Source organism: Schistosoma haematobium, chromosome 3 (genome assembly GCF_000699445.3).
Source record: "Schistosoma haematobium chromosome 3, whole genome shotgun sequence".
Lineage (NCBI taxonomy): Eukaryota > Metazoa > Platyhelminthes > Trematoda > Strigeidida > Schistosomatidae > Schistosoma > Schistosoma haematobium.
The window spans coordinates 39055656-39072366 of NC_067198.1; the positions used below are offsets into that span (position 1 = coordinate 39055656).

Sequence of the window (16711 nt, forward strand, 5' to 3'; positions counted from 1 at the left end):
TTATCAATGGATAACAGAATATGTTCAAAAAGCTAAGCAACTATTTTACTCATATTAGTATCTAAATATCGTTACGGGAAACAGAAAACGTCAGTCTGGATTCTAATTTATTTATCTCAAAGGCCATATGTATATCAGAACGTGTATCTTCCTATTACTAGTCTTAATTGGGGTATATTCAAACATTTACATAAAATTTAGATGTACAGCTAGGTTTTAATTGACTCAACTCATAAAATTACTTAAACCAAGAGTAAAAATTTATTCTAAGAATAACTACTTAATATCAGCTACAGATCATTATGACAACATCAGTTTAAACTAGTTAATTAGATGTAAAACAAACCATAGTTATAGCTTACTTTCCTGTTCGACCTAAACCAGTTTGTATTTCATCAGCTATAAACAGCACACTATATTTAGTACACAATTTTCGCACACCCTTTAGGTAACCATCTGAAGGTGTACGAACACCAGCTTCACCTTGAATCGGTTCCACCATAAATGCACAAGTATTATGATTTTCCAATTCGGTCTAGAAAAACAACGAAAATACAAAATAACAAACCAAATAAACATCATTGAATGAGATTTATGTTGTTTACATTGATGAAGCTATCAGTCTTAGATATTTGAAGGAAATCATCAGTTAAATCTATTTTGATGAGAAAATGTTTGTAATATTTAGGTAAACAAGTAGTAAAGTGGAAAACCTTTATAACTAATGAAAAATTTACATCAGTTTCACCTAGCAGACGACATCATTCAACTATTTAAGATGTGATGGGAATTTTGAAAAATTCGATCATGCTGATGAGTTAGTCTAATGTTCAAGGATTGGAGCTGTATAAAGCATAATTTGTAGAAAATAAGAAGTGGTACACGGAAAAGTATCGCTTCAATTATCTAGGATTATGCAAAAATCAATTTTGAGGTAATCAGTCATTGATTAGAAAGAGGGACATGAATGTGTCCTCTAAATACATTTATGGTCTGTTTTTGAAAGGTGCGTAAGTGAATCTCATTTAGTAAAGCAAAATCCAGTAGACATTGATTCCATAGATAGCTTATTAGATCAGACACAAAAACAGAATTTTAGTGTGGAAATTTTGAGAAACCGATTGTTTATACCGAATACGTATAGTCTGCTTGATAAGTTGACAAGGTTATCTGTCCATCGGCGAATCGCCGTTTAATGTTAACACGACTAATATATGTTGAAAAGATACATCTAACTTGCGTAAATCACATTAAAAAGTGGTTCTCATTCAGAAGAAATTACCTTAAATAAGAGATATCAAAACCACTTTCAGTGGATGTCAAATTGTTGGTTTTCGTACTACCTTATTTAAATTAAACACGAAGTTTGATGATTAAGTAGTCACCACAATACTTGATGGCTTGGACTTTGGCACCTGCGAAAGACATGTGTTCACTGGTGAAGAATTTCATGGTACCACAAAACAATTAACCGGCTCTTCCTAGTTTTAAGTGTTACACTAAGTTCATTCCGTGATAACATCACCTACAAGCAAATGCTTTGTTTTTTCCCCATAAGTTTTGTCTAACGCTAATTATACTTTTACGGAAGTATGAGAGCTTCAAGCTGTGCTGATTTCAATTAGATTGTTACAAATAATTGTTTCTTGACACAAAAAGTGGAAACAAGCGATTACTAAGTGGCTCAATGTGCCAGTTGTTAAAATTAACTTCATCATTTTATCTTTTCGAACCTCAAATTAATAACCACTACACTAGTCAATCCAGTGACGTCTACTTTGATGATGACTTAAAGTTAACAATTAATAGAGTAAGTTGATGTCAAGCTTGTATGAGTTCACTGTGGAATTATTTAGTTCATTAAAATTTATATGCTTTCCAAGCAAATGACTTTCTGAACTGATAAAATTACGTATAATTTTATATTCGTGATTCGAAAGTGGTTGGATTTAAAATACTTTCAAATAGTATCCGAAAGCAGTTTGAAAGGCTTGAAATCAGGTTTTCTGATTGATGACACACATTTCATACATAGATGATTTCAAAGAAAACTCACGATTATGACCTTTAAAAGGGTAGTCATAAATCAAGTTACTTCAATGTAACATTTTCCGATTTTGTGCTCTTACAAAACTGACCCCACTCCTTATTTTTATCAATAACTATTTTTGTCTTTAAACTAAAAAAGCTCTTCGTAAACCATATAGACAAATTACTTATTTGAGTTCTTTCTAATACATTGGCTTGTATAGCTGAGTTTATTGACTCTTAAATTAACTCACAGTTGAGTTTCAATGACTTTAAAATAACACAATGTCTAGTTTACAAAAGAAACAAAACTCTGACCTAAGGCAGAAACTTTTTAAGTAAACGGTTTAGGAAAGAGTACAAATATTAACCAGTTTAGATCTTAGGAAGTGCAGTAAGTGTAAGTAAGTGTAGTAAGAAAATGAAGCTGATTTTATTGAAATGTTAGAGTTTATACACTAGACAAGTTTTTTAAATATTTCTGATTTAAAATACACTTCCAATGTATTCTAATGACTTTTCAGCCACCCCATGTGATGTCCATCAAACATTGATTTTACGTTTTTTCTACGTATAATCAAGGAGTACATACTTTTATTACTCAGATTTGACTAATTGTTAAACTCTCAAATTTGTACTTATCATCTGAAATACCTTTCATCCTTTTGTCACTTTTCCAGACAACCCCACAATGTGAGTGTATTAAAGAAAATATTTATATAGCTGATCTAACACAGTGTCGAAGGTCAATTATCGTGGTGTCACCTTTCCTCTGAACTGTCTTGGTCTTCCCACGTTTCATTGTTATCGAAGAAGGTTTTCCGTCTGACTTACTACATAAAGAGGTTACATGCTCTTGGGATTACTCGTCATTTACTCTTACAATTTGTCAATTCTTGTATATTACCTATTATTCTTTACTGTTCTCCATTATTCTTTCCCGGGCTTTTGAGAAAAGACTTTGCTGTATTGCGGAGAGTGCTGAAGGCAGTTAGCAAGATGTGTGGTGAATCTTTCGAGGTCATAATTAACATGGTTGTGGATAGACATCTAAAGTCATGCAAACTCATGGCAGGTGTTATTTTATCAGATACTAACCATCACCTTCACTCTTAGCTTTCTCCTTGTATATTTTCTGGTAGAACGAGACGTAATTACATTAGAATCCACGCACGCAAGCAAAAGTATAAAAGTTCTATAATACCTTACCTAGCAAATATACTCTGTGACGAACAGGTTGTTAGAGTTTACCTAGTCAATAACCTGCATTCTTAACATGTCTTTAATTTGAAAAGTTGAACAGTTTTTCGGTTTTTTTAACCTTTTTTCCCTTTTTTGTCTTTGTCACTGTTTGTTTTGCGTAAGAAACTTGTTGAAATACCCTGTGCTGAGAATTCTATATTGTACCAAAATATAATATTGAATAAAGTCATTAATAATAATAATAACATATATGTATCTATTTGGATAGTTTCACGTCAATTACAAATAATCTGAGGCTGATTTTTTCTTGAGCCCAACATGACCAAAACCACAACACAAATTTAAAGGGAACTACATGTTGCCAAATATCATACTATTCTAAAATTTATGTGTCAGAAATCCCAACCCAGAAGGGAACAGATTTGAGGTTAATAAAAAGTTTAATGAAGAAAAAATAGTTTCTTGAAAGATGATACTGACTGCATCATAAAAAGAAACACCTAAAATCAGTCAACAAATCAATTGAAATATGAGTTATCAACCATCTGGTTATTTACATTAAAATTAAATGCTAGGACCAACGGGACTTATTAATTACTGAATAGAAATTGAAATATCATTATATCGCCAGATAATATATGTGCATAAATGCAAGGAAAACAGAATCATTCAATATATAAGACTCTAAAACACAGCCACAAAAACGCTCTTAACGTATCAAGCAATTAAAATCTGGCATATATATTCCAAAATGTAATAAAGTAACGAAGACCTAAAGCTAACAATTTTGACTTGATCTTCAATCTAACTAGAAAACAAACTTACTTCGAGAGCATTCAAGTCATCATAAGGAACAGTGACAAATCCGGGCATGAATGGTCCAAATCCTGAGTAGCAAGTAGGATCAGTAGATGAAGAGCATGCAGCTAAAGTGCGACCCCAAAAGTTTCCTTCAGCAAATACTACTCTGGCTTGTCCATCCGGAATATTCTTTACTTTGTAACCCCATTTTCGTGCAAGTTTTATCGAAGTTTCACCAGCTTCGACTCCTATATATTTATAAAACACTTCGTTCTTATAAATACGAAAATTTCACTGTTTAGATAATAAATATCAGTTATGTAAATTAACCGCTAGTATAAATATGAACAAATTATCTTTCCATTTTCCTTCAAACATTTTTGTTAAAAATATTTACTTTCCTCGATTAAGAAAGTGGATTGTTTTCAGAAAACAATTATCCCGGTAAAACTTAAAATTAACTACTGGTTGACATCTAAAACAGTTGAAACGTTACTACTACTGTCAGTGAAGTAACTCGTATCTACAATTATTGCCTGTGTATTATATTGTAATAGTTATATGACGATTGTAAGGCTTAACGTCACTTCAAAGAAGTTTTAATCACACATTTTGGTTTTTACTTTACATTTTTAACATAATTTACATACTGAAGGTTGTGCTATTATCAGTGACCTGAATAACTGTATAGCAATCTTTTTGAGTGAATTTAATTAAATATTAATGTCAAAGCAGTAACGAAATAAAATAAAAGGACTTAAATGATTTGTGTAGGAAACAATAATAAACATGCCATACATTGTTTCAGCATCATTATTTCGTTATATGTATAACAATAGCAATTTAAAGATAATACTGTACATACAGAAAAAATCTGCTTTTACATGTAGCTAAAAACGCTCAAAAAAGGAATGTCTCAATTAAGTGAAATGGTACCCGATTTCACTGTTTTTAAATTAAAAGTTATAACGTTCTCCGATATAATACGATAAGACCAGGTTTGTTGTCTATAATGTTGAAAACGGTTTGACAATGGCGATTATTTGATAGTTATCGTCAATTGCATGTGCAACACGTCATTTTTGTCTTTATAACTATCTTTTTACATAATTTGTGCACACCAAAATTAGTCAGTTAGTTATAAGTGACATAGAACCTGAGGGAAATTTTTTTCTTTGGCTGAAGTTATTATGCAGTGTTAGAACGAAAAGATGAACTTAACAAGATGAATAACATAAGCGTAGTCGAGCTTTCTCACAGCGTCTTACGGAGGCTGACTTACTTTATGAATGCGTCTTATTCCGCAAAACGTTGAAAAAGGCAAAAAAATAAATAGAAGCGGATACTCTTTGTTTTCCGGAATTTTTTAGTCAAAACATAATAATATATTTATGTATACATATATATGTATATGTATATATTTAAATAAAGAATAACTTTTATCGTTGATCCTGATGATAGGCCTGAAGTTTGAACGCAACACAAAGTATGTTTTCTCCAAAAGTCTGAGAATTAATAAGCAAGGTTAACAAAGAAAAAGTTGGCAAATCGCATAACCTTTGGTCCTTTAGTATTTTAATTTGCATAATAAATTTTCACTGACACCACAATAAGACGACTGTTATGACCTTGGATGTCTGACTTTTCGATCACACGACTTATCTACCAATCCGAATACGACTTATACGAATCTTCGCACTAGGCCAACCAATGACGTTCAACCGGTGTGGGCAGTTTAGTGTCCCTATTGGTCCTATGTCCTACGAGCCCTTCCACTGGAGTCCAGAACAAGATACCAGCTTCCGAATCAGAGCAGATCAGACCAGAATCAGAGCAGATCATTTATTTCAGACATACTTGGTTTATATATCAATCAGACAAACCGCAACGTACCATAAAATAGGAAATAATATTGTACACAAATAAGCCCAAAAAGTGGCTGTGGATGTGGGAGGCAGTAGTTAATAAGCTGAACATAACTTAAGAACCGTAAATCGTACAATAATAAGTTATAGGTCAAAATAAAGCTTATAATAAGAGGAATATAAATATATGTAATGTAATTGTTGAATAATTATACAATAAGAATATTTATAGAATATTAGTCCATTAATAGTCCTCGGGAGTTACCTGTAATTTAATCTCCACTCGGACATAACACCTCCCCTTTTTTTTTTTGAAAAACCCAACTTTAGATTCTGATTTAAAAAAAAGAATCATATGTGACTTTAAATTTCTCAACATTCTCCTCCTCCTCGAAATAATGTTGGGTCCTTATGGCTCCAAAATACAACTAGTAGGACTTTATTTAAACCATGTTTCTCGTATTGACTGGAGAAGCCACTAAAAATGACTAGATGATGATGAACGGCCTTTGATCTGAGTTCATTATTTTCAAATTCATTATGAATCTCGTTAGCAGATAACGAGTCATTAAGAAAGTCAACGTCTAACAGAATTAAATTAGATTTTTGGCCATCATTCGACTCAGCTGACATATTTCCCTCATTGTTATAAGAAGTTTCATCAAAATCATATGCATTATTCTGAGAATCAATATCTGGCACACTGTCATTAGAAATGGGATAAGTTGACTCAATATAAAATTCTGTCTTCCGGTGATTTTGAGTAACATCTGGTACAATTTGGTTCATCGTGTTGCTCCAGTTATTTTCTGAATACGAGTCACCATAGCTTTCTCGACTAATAGCACGTGGACCACAATTTTGTTCGAGCTGACGTTTATTTTCGCAGCTAGACAGTACCAGTAGTGTTTCATTTGATTCTGGACTCTGGGCATCATCTACAGGATCTGGCTTCTGATCATCTGGTATTGTCACAACTTCATGTGCATTTAGCACAATATTTTCCTGCTCTGAGCTGGACACGTTACCAATATTAAGTTTCCCTTCTGGTATAGAGGGATTTGAATCCTGCACAGGATATGCTTCTGAAATGTCCATTACTGCACCATTATCTGCATGATATATAGATTTCTTATTTTCTGCTTGAATGCAAAGTCTGCCCAAAACTGTTATAAATAGCTCTTGTTGCAAGGCAAACATCTTCTGCTGGTGCTGTAATATTAACCGCAACTGTTCGAAAGAAATCGACATTTTTTTTTTGTTGCCAATAATATTAGCTCCAAAAATCACCGGCAATTATACAGCTAATTTATTTCCAAAATCTGAGTCACCACTTGTATTATTATTATTTCTTTGTTGCCAAAATCCCCGTCGCCAATTGTTATGACCTTGAAGTTGAGGGTTCAAAACTTTTCTCCACCCCGTCGCCAATTGTTATGACCTTGCGTCTCCCAATTATTTTGTTTTTGCCAAAATCCCCGTCGCCAATTGTTATGACCTTGGATGTCTGACTTTTCGATCACACGACTTATCTACCAATCCGAATACGACTTATACGAATCTTCGCACTAGGCCAACCAATGACGTTCAACCGGTGTGGGCAGTTTAGTGTCCCTATTGGTCCTATGTCCTACGAGCCCTTCCACTTGAGTCCAGAACAAGATACCAGCTTCCGAATCAGAGCAGATCAGACCAGAATCAGAGCAGATCATTTATTTCAGACATACTTGGTTTATATATCAATCAGACAAACCGCAACGTACCATAAAATAGGAAATAATATTGTACACAAATAAGCCCAAAAAGTGGCTGTGGATGTGGGAGGCAGTAGTTAATAAGCTGAACATAACTTAAGAACCGTAAATCGTACAATAATAAGTTATAGGTCAAAATAAAGCTTATAATAAGAGGAATATAAATATATGTAATGTAATTGTTGAATAATTATACAATAAGAATATTTATAGAATATTAGTCCATTAATAGTCCTCGGGAGTTACCTGTAATTTAATCTCCACTCGGACATAACACCTCCCCTTTTTTTTTTTGAAAAACCCAACTTTAGATTCTGATTTAAAAAAAGAATCATATGTGACTTTAAATTTCTCAACATTCTCCTCCTCCTCGAAATAATGTTGGGTCCTTATGGCTCCAAAATACAACTAGTAGGACTTTATTTAAACCATGTTTCTCGTATTGACTGGAGAAGCCACTAAAAATGACTAGATGATGATGAACGGCCTTTGATCTGAGTTCATTATTTTCAAATTCATTATGAATCTCGTTAGCAGATAACGAGTCATTAAGAAAGTCAACGTCTAACAGAATTAAATTAGATTTTTGGCCATCATTCGACTCAGCTGACATATTTCCCTCATTGTTATAAGAAGTTTCATCAAAATCATATGCATTATTCTGAGAATCAATATCTGGCACACTGTCATTAGAAATGGGATAAGTTGACTCAATATAAAACTCTGTCTTCCGGTGATTTTGAGTAACATCTGGTACAATTTGGTTCATCGTGTTGCTCCAGTTATTTTCTGAATACGAGTCACCATAGCTTTCTCGACTAATAGCACGTGGACCACAATTTTGTTCGAGCTGACGTTTATTTTCGCAGCTAGACAGTACCAGTAGTGTTTCATTTGATTCTGGACTCTGGGCATCATCTACAGGATCTGGCTTCTGATCATCTGGTATTGTCACAACTTCATGTGCATTTAGCACAATATTTTCCTGCTCTGAGCTGGACACGTTACCAATATTAAGTTTCCCTTCTGGTATAGAGGGATTTGAATCCTGCACAGGATATGCTTCTGAAATGTCCATTACTGCACCATTATCTGCATGATATATAGATTTCTTATTTTCTGCTTGAATGCAAAGTCTGCCCAAAACTGTTATAAATAGCTCTTGTTGCAAGGCAAACATCTTCTGCTGGTGCTGTAATATTAACCGCAACTGTTCGAAAGAAATCGACATTTTTTTTGTTGCCAATAATATTAGCTCCAAAAATCACCGGCAATTATACAGCTAATTTATTTCCAAAATCTGAGTCACCACTTGTATTATTATTATTTCTTTGTTGCCAAAATCCCCGTCGCCAATTGTTATGACCTTGAAGTTGAGGGTTCAAAACTTTTCTCCACCCCGTCGCCAATTGTTATGACCTTGCGTCTCCCAATTATTTTGTTTTTGCCAAAATCCCCGTCGCCAATTGTTATGACCTTGGATGTCTGACTTTTCGATCACACGACTTATCTACCAATCCGAATACGACTTATACGAATCTTCGCACTAGGCCAACCAATGACGTTCAACCGGTGTGGGCAGTTTAGTGTCCCTATTGGTCCTATGTCCTACGAGCCCTTCCACTTGAGTCCAGAACAAGATACCAGCTTCCGAATCAGAGCAGATCAGACCAGAATCAGAGCAGATCATTTATTTCAGACATACTTGGTTTATATATCAATCAGACAAACCGCAACGTACCATAAAATAGGAAATAATATTGTACACAAATAAGCCCAAAAAGTGGCTGTGGATGTGGGAGGCAGTAGTTAATAAGCTGAACATAACTTAAGAACCGTAAATCGTACAATAATAAGTTATAGGTCAAAATAAAGCTTATAATAAGAGGAATATAAATATATGTAATGTAATTGTTGAATAATTATACAATAAGAATATTTATAGAATATTAGTCCATTAATAGTCCTCGGGAGTTACCTGTAATTTAATCTCCACTCGGACATAACAACGACAAAATAAAAAAACATGTGGGAAACTGTTGTGAAAATAAACGATGGTTTATATGCTGTTTTATGACGATCCAGTGAGATTGAGCCGGTCGTATGATTCAAGCTATGTTCACAACTTTTGTTTACACTTAAATTCGGCAGAAACAATGTAATGCTTTGAGGGATCGTGTATGCGATGATTAAAGATAGAATTTAATTCGACACTGTAAAAAAGTACAATGTGTGTTGACAGTTTTTAGTGTCTGCATTGATCTCAGCTATATAAAATATAACCTACGATTTTGGTTATGAAGTCGAAGGTAAAGTGATCAAATAAAGTGAATAAGAAAGCAAGTCAACCAAGAACCATTAAAAGCATGGATAATCACTCAGTTTACCTTAAAAAATTGGTTTTTAAATGTACTCAACTCAGAGATCACTTGAAAATTCATATACATTTTAAGTGATCTGTGTAAATTAATGTCAAGTAGAATGGATGGAAGCCTCAAAATAACTTGTAAAATGATGTATTTGTGGATCTAAGAATAAATTTCGTGAAACACTGAAAGTTAATGAAGATCAAAACAGAAAGAATCACTAGTAATCTACAAATTTTACCGAAACAATGACCATTAATTATATATTGCAAATGAGATTTAAAGCTTCTGTTAGTCCTTGAAAATTCGTACGCCTAATAATATTTGCGTCACTGAGTAATGAGCTCGCGAATTTCAAAGCATGCATTCAGAAACACTTGTGATTCTTCATTTGGAAGACGTATTTTAATGATCGAATAGAGACGAAAGTATTTCATCATTAATATTGCTCCGCATAGAAGGATACAACTAGTACATACGTCTGATAATAGGGCTGATATTTGCTGTTTGCAAACAAGATCATCATAATGTCCACAGTGTTGACCTTTCTAATATACGGAGTTTGCACTATTTTGCCCTAATTACAGGAGCTTGATTGGGATATATTTGAATCTACAAGAATTAAATGGCCGGAAAAAAACCATCATCTTAGGATTTAGACTAAACATCTTCAGTGAAATGCAGGTGTACATTATGTCCATCAACTTCAAAATTCTTGTGGCTTAATTAATCTAAAAGCAATATTTTCTCTGAAAACTTAGATACAAACTAAAGAGCTGTTAATCACAAAACAGTCTTAATTTAATTCAAAATATTTAAAATAATAGTCAAAATATCCGTATGACTACGAAATTAGAAAACAAAATGTCACGTTTTATTGCTGTAAGTTTTATTCTTTTGTAGTGAAATAATGACAGTTTTTAGCTAACGTTCCAAAACCTACTGGTACATATAAATGAATGCTAGTTATTTTCATTGAGTTTATTTCATATTCGTGAGTTTTAGGTTTATTCATTTGGTATAAATAAGTATATGAAGAAACTGATTTGTTTACTTTGAAATCAATTTCAAACTTCAGTCACCACAAGTAATATTGCTGCATGAAACAATCTTAACGATCTACAAAAGTATATGGCTGGTTTTTACACAATGTAAATGTAATTATGATGTCATATTGCTACCACAAAAAGTTATAAAAAACACCATAAGTTCGAATTTTAGTAGATATATCACGTATAGGAATAGTCCAACACTCCAACAAGTATTTTTGAAATGTCCGAAACCTTAGTGTGCTTATTAATATCTCCTGTAATAAACTCAGTTACTGATCAGAATTTTTATAGCTAATTGATATTTTTGATCCATTACATTGCTGTTTAAATCTATATTACCTGTAAAGAATATATATATCAGTTCCTTATCTTCTAAAACTTCGCGTGACATAAAAAGACCTTGTAAATGTAAGTCATTTAGGTCATGATATAACTCCATGAAGCTGTAGATTGGACATGTGACTTGTTTTTAATATATAATTAAACCCAGGACCTACTGGTTTCGCTCCCGAGCACTTAACCACTAGACCACTGAGCCGGCATCCGACGGTGTTAATGTCTAATCTCAACTAATCCACGAAATTGAGTTACTATCTCACTGAAGTCAATGGTGAATGTGTCGCTCAATTTCGTAGATAAGTTGAAGTTAGACATTAACACCGTTGGATGCCGGCTCAGTGGTCTAGTGGTTAAGTACTCGGGCGCGAAACCAGTGGGTTCTAGGTTCGAATGTCGCAGGCGGCGGGGTCGTGGATGCGCACTGCTGAGGAGTTCCACAATAAGACGAAACGGCCGATCAGTGCTTCCAGGTTTTTCATGTTGGTCTAGCTTCAACTGACTCATGATTCTAACCACTGAAATTACTACAATCTCCACAAAAACCCATCTGATATAATTAAACGTTGAATAATACAAAACTCGTACCTGAATTCATAGGCAAAACCTTATCGTACCCAAACATTTTTGCTGCCATCTCCTCGAATTCCCCCAAACAAACGTTATAAAATGCACGTGAGGTAAGAGTGAGTGTTTCTGACTGAGTTTTGAGTGCCTCAATAATACGTGGATGACAGTGTCCTTGGTTTACTGCACTATAAGCACTCAGGAAATCCATATAACAGTTTCCCTCAACATCCCAAACGTAAATACCTAACTATGAGATGAAAATTTTCAAAATACCTTTGCCTTTGCTCAAAGCTACTGGTAGAGGATGATAATTATGCGCTCCATATTTGTCCTCTCGGGAATAAATAGTATCAGATAGCCTGGTTTGTTTACGCAAATTATCTGACCACCCTGAAATGCTTCTATCAGTTTGTTATACTTTGAACACGATGTTCTAATACATGAATTACCTAGTCAGAGTTTTTTGAGCGTACAAACGTAAAGAGAGCATCTTGAACAATCTGTGCGGTGATTTTAGTTGTACTCTTGCTCTTGTTCGATAAGATAAAACAAACGTTAAAAGATAGAAAGGAAATGAAGCAAATAAGTGATTTTTTAGTGTCATGATCTGGGTAACAGGAAATAAACTTTGGGAAAGAAGGTTGATCTTGCATATTGATTAGTGTTAAAATTGAAATGCTTATAACGACGTTGTTGATGTCACAGGTATTCAGTGTTTGAACAACGCTTCTACCAGTAACACCTTCTTATGTATTTCGTTCCCACCAAGAGAAATCAAAAGACAGAGTCGAGGAGATCGGAAGAGTATATTTGGCGATGACCAATATATCGGAATTCTCTGATCTAATCTGGCTAGCGATTGCGGTTGATGTTGAGCACGGCGTTACCACACGTGATCTGGTGCGGATGCCTGACCGAGCGCCTTCAGCTAGGTGAGTCCACTAAAACGTATGGTCAGCATCCAATGTCGAAAACTTAGTGCTATTTATTTTGGGGATTTATTTACCGCTACAGGGTCGTCAATGTATCACTAGGGGGGAAGTGATCTGTAGCGGTAAATAAATCCCCAAAATAAATAGCACTAAGTTTTCGACATTGGATGCTGACCATACGTTTTAGTGGACTCACCTAGCTGAAGGCGCTCGGTCAGGCATCCGCACCAGATCACGTGTGGTAACGCCGTGCTCAACATCAACCGCAATCGCTAGCCAGATTAGATCAGAGAATTCCGATATATTGGTCATCGCCAAATATACTCTTCCGATCTCCTCGACTCTGTCTTTGATTTCTCTTGGTGGGAACGAAATACATAAGAAGGTGTTACTGGTAGAAGCGTTGTTCAAACACTGAATACCTGTGACATCATCATTGGTGGGACCGACGTGATCTGGTACACCTAATTGCAACTGTGAGTCTGTTCCTTTTTGGGATTTTTATATATCATTGCATTATTTTTTTAAACATTGTGATTTTTTTTCGTGTTTTTTCTTGGATATATATATATTTTCCCCTCGTTCATTATCGTACTTCATACTTCATCATGACTGAACAGACACCTAAAGTACTCAAGCTTAAGACTTTGTCCCCGCCTTCGTTTCAACTGATGCCTTTCTGGCCCGACAACATCGAAGCCTGGTTTTGCTACGCAGAAGCCGACTTCTCCGAGCACGGCGTGATCGACACACGTGCACAATTCCTCGCAGTAGTCAAGGCACTACCGCGCGAATTCAACAGGTACGTAACACCTAGTATGTTTACTAGTGATGTTTCCGATCCTTACGAAATCTTAAAACGCTCGATTCTTAAACGAGGAGATCTAACCGATCGACAAAGGTTAGATCAACTCTTCAATAACATCGACCTGCAACACGGTTCTGTGACGGACATGTTGCACCGGATGAGAGAGGTAATAGGCCCAAGAACCTTCGACGAAGGTCTATTCAAACAACTCTTCTTATCAAAACTTCCCCAACAGGTGCAAGCAGTTCTGGTCTCGTTTCAGAACAACGCCTTAGACGAGCTAGCTGCATCTGCCGACCGCATTTTAGAAATTACGAAACCTTCTACTACCGAGGTATTTTCAGTCAAAGAAAAGCCTCACACGACTCAGAATGATATAACCGACTTATGTCACACACTCACGCGTTATCTTAGTCTTCGTACCGACCGTAAGAGATCGCGCACACCACGTAGAAGCATTTCTCGTAAGCGATCTGTCTCTAGACCACGAGAGACAGATAACCCCGACTGGTGCTGGTATCATAACCAGTATGGAAAGTTTTCCAGAAATTGCAGAAAACCCTGCAATTTTCCCAACACGAAACCGACTGATTCGAAAAACAATTCGGGAAACTTCCAGGCCGGCACGCGTTAACAGCAACCGTAGCCGGCGAACAAAGCCGTCTGTTATTCGTCACAGATGTGACAACGAGAGTTCGCTACCTCGTCGACACTGGCGCAGAAGTTAGCGTTCTCCCAGCAAATCCTAACGACCGGCTTCACTAATCGGTTTTAAACTTACAGGCGGCAAACGGAAAACCGATCGCTACGTATGGCAAAAGGTACGTTTACCTTAACGTGGGCTTACGCAAACCCATTCACTGGATTTTCGTTGTTGCAGATGTTTCTATACCAATCATTGGTATGGACCTTCTACAACACCACAATCTGATCATCGATACGCGCAAACGGAGGCTAGTAGACGGGAACACTAATTTGTCCGTTTGCGTAACTTCTTTTACTGGTTGTAGAGTATCCCCAGTCACAGTTAAACATATGATAGACCCACTCTATCAACCACTACTCGATAAGTACCCTGGGATACAACAAACTCAACCGAAACTACCGTGTGTAACCAGCAATGTTACACATCACATCACGACTACAGGACCACCTGTATTCTCTAAAGCACGACGACTAGCTCCTGAAAAGCTCAGATTAGCGAAAAACGAATTCGATCACATGATGGACTTAGGAATCATACGACCGTCAAGTAGCCCATATGCATCTCCGTTGCACATGGTCCCTAAAAAGGACAGCAACGATTGGCGTCCAACTGGTGACTATCGACGATCGAACGCGAAAACCATTCCCGATCGTTACCCGTTGCCTCACATTCACGATTTGACAGCTACCTTGAAAGGTACAACTGTCTTTTCGAAAATCGACTTGGTTAAAGCGTATAACCAAATACCTATGGCTACTGACGACATACCGAAAACAGCTATCATAACTCCTTTCGGACTCTATGAATTTTTGCGAATGCCTTTCGGTCTAAGGAATGCTGCTCAAACATTCCAAAGATTCATAGACGACGTTTTTCGAGGTCTCAACTTCGTACACGCGTATGTTGATGACTGTCTAATCGCAAGTCCGGACAGAGAAACACATCTCAAGCATCTGGATCTTGTTTTCGAACGACTTCAACAACATGGCATTACTGTAAACGTTCAGAAATGCCAATTCGGAACCGACTCGTTAGACTTTCTGGGACACACTATCGATGCTCAAGGCATTCGACCTCTTATGACCAAAGTGGCGGCCATTTTGGATTACCCAGAACCGACAGCCGTCAAGCAATTACGCACGTTTAACGGCCTGGTAAGTCTCTATAGACGTTTCATACCGAAATGCGCATCACTTATGAAAACTCTGACCGACCAACTTCGTGGAAATGCGAAATCCATTAATTTGGACGACACCGCACGAAAAGCATTCTCCACAGTTAAGGAACTGATTGCTAAAGCAACAATGCTCGCACATCAGGACACCCGAGCACCCATTAGCATCGCAGTAGACGCATCCGACTCGGCAATCGGAGGAGATTTACAACAATGGGTTAACAACTCCTGGCAACCCTTGGCATTTTTCTCTAGAAGGTTGCTAGACACCGAATCGAGGTACAGCACATTCGGTAGGGAACTCCTAGCTATGTATTGTGCTGTACGACATTTCCAACACTACATCGAAGGTCGTGAATTCACTCTTTTCACGGACCATAAACCGCTCACTTTCTCGTTAAGCTCTCCTTCTGACAAGTACTCTCCCCGTGAGTCTCGACAACTGGACTACATTTCGCAGTTTACTTCAGATATTCAACACATCTCTGGAGCAAACAATGTAGTTGCAGACGCTTTATCTCGTATAACTTCCTTGAACAGTTTCCAAGGAATCGACCTTCTTAAACTCGCCGAGCTTCAAAAGAAGACACTGATCTTCAGCACGAGTTATCGTCCACAACACTTAAACTACGCATCAAACAGATGGGAACAGGTAAAGAAACCTTACTTTGTGACACATCTACAGGTAGGGATCGCCCAATCGTGCCGAAACATTATCGACGCAATGTCTTCAACACATTGCACAAACTTTCGCATCCAGGTGTTCGTGCAACCATCAAGCTTATAGCAGAAAGGTTTTGCTGGCCTGGAATGAATAAAGACGTGAGGGAGTGGGCACGCTCCTGTGTAAGCTGCCAAAAATCTAAGGTTATCAGACACAATAAATGTCCCTAGGCTCGTTTAAAACTCCCGATGCTCGTTTCGACCATGTTCATCTGGATTTGGTAGGACCTTTACCAGATTCAAATGGATACTCTTGTCTTTTAACCTGCGTAGACCGTTTCACTCGATGGCCAGAAGCAGTACCTATTAAGGACATCACTGCTGAAACAGTGGCCCGCACCTTCGTCGAACGATGGGTAGCAAACTTCGGTTGCCCTTCAACCATCACTACAG

The 16711-nt window shown here is 36.5% G+C and overlaps 1 protein-coding gene across 2 annotated transcripts in view; it reads right to left on the reverse strand.

Moving 5' to 3' along the window:
* Nucleotides 1-12480, reverse strand: part of MS3_00005741 (uncharacterized protein) — a 29481-nt gene extending 17001 nt beyond the window's left edge. The window contains exons 1-4 of one of the 2 annotated variants that reach the window (XM_051213829.1): nt 12249-12480; nt 11994-12218; nt 4057-4280; nt 363-535 (exon numbers count right to left, since the gene is read on the reverse strand). In XM_051213829.1, coding sequence (XP_051069842.1) covers nt 363-535; nt 4057-4280; nt 11994-12183 — 587 coding nt within the window. In that variant the 5' untranslated portion in view covers nt 12184-12218; nt 12249-12480. Of the gene's footprint in view, nt 1-362; nt 536-4056; nt 4281-11993 lie in introns of both variants that reach the window. The other variant, XM_051213830.1, reaches the window with a different exon arrangement.
* Nucleotides 12481-16711: the final 4231 nt, after the last annotated feature.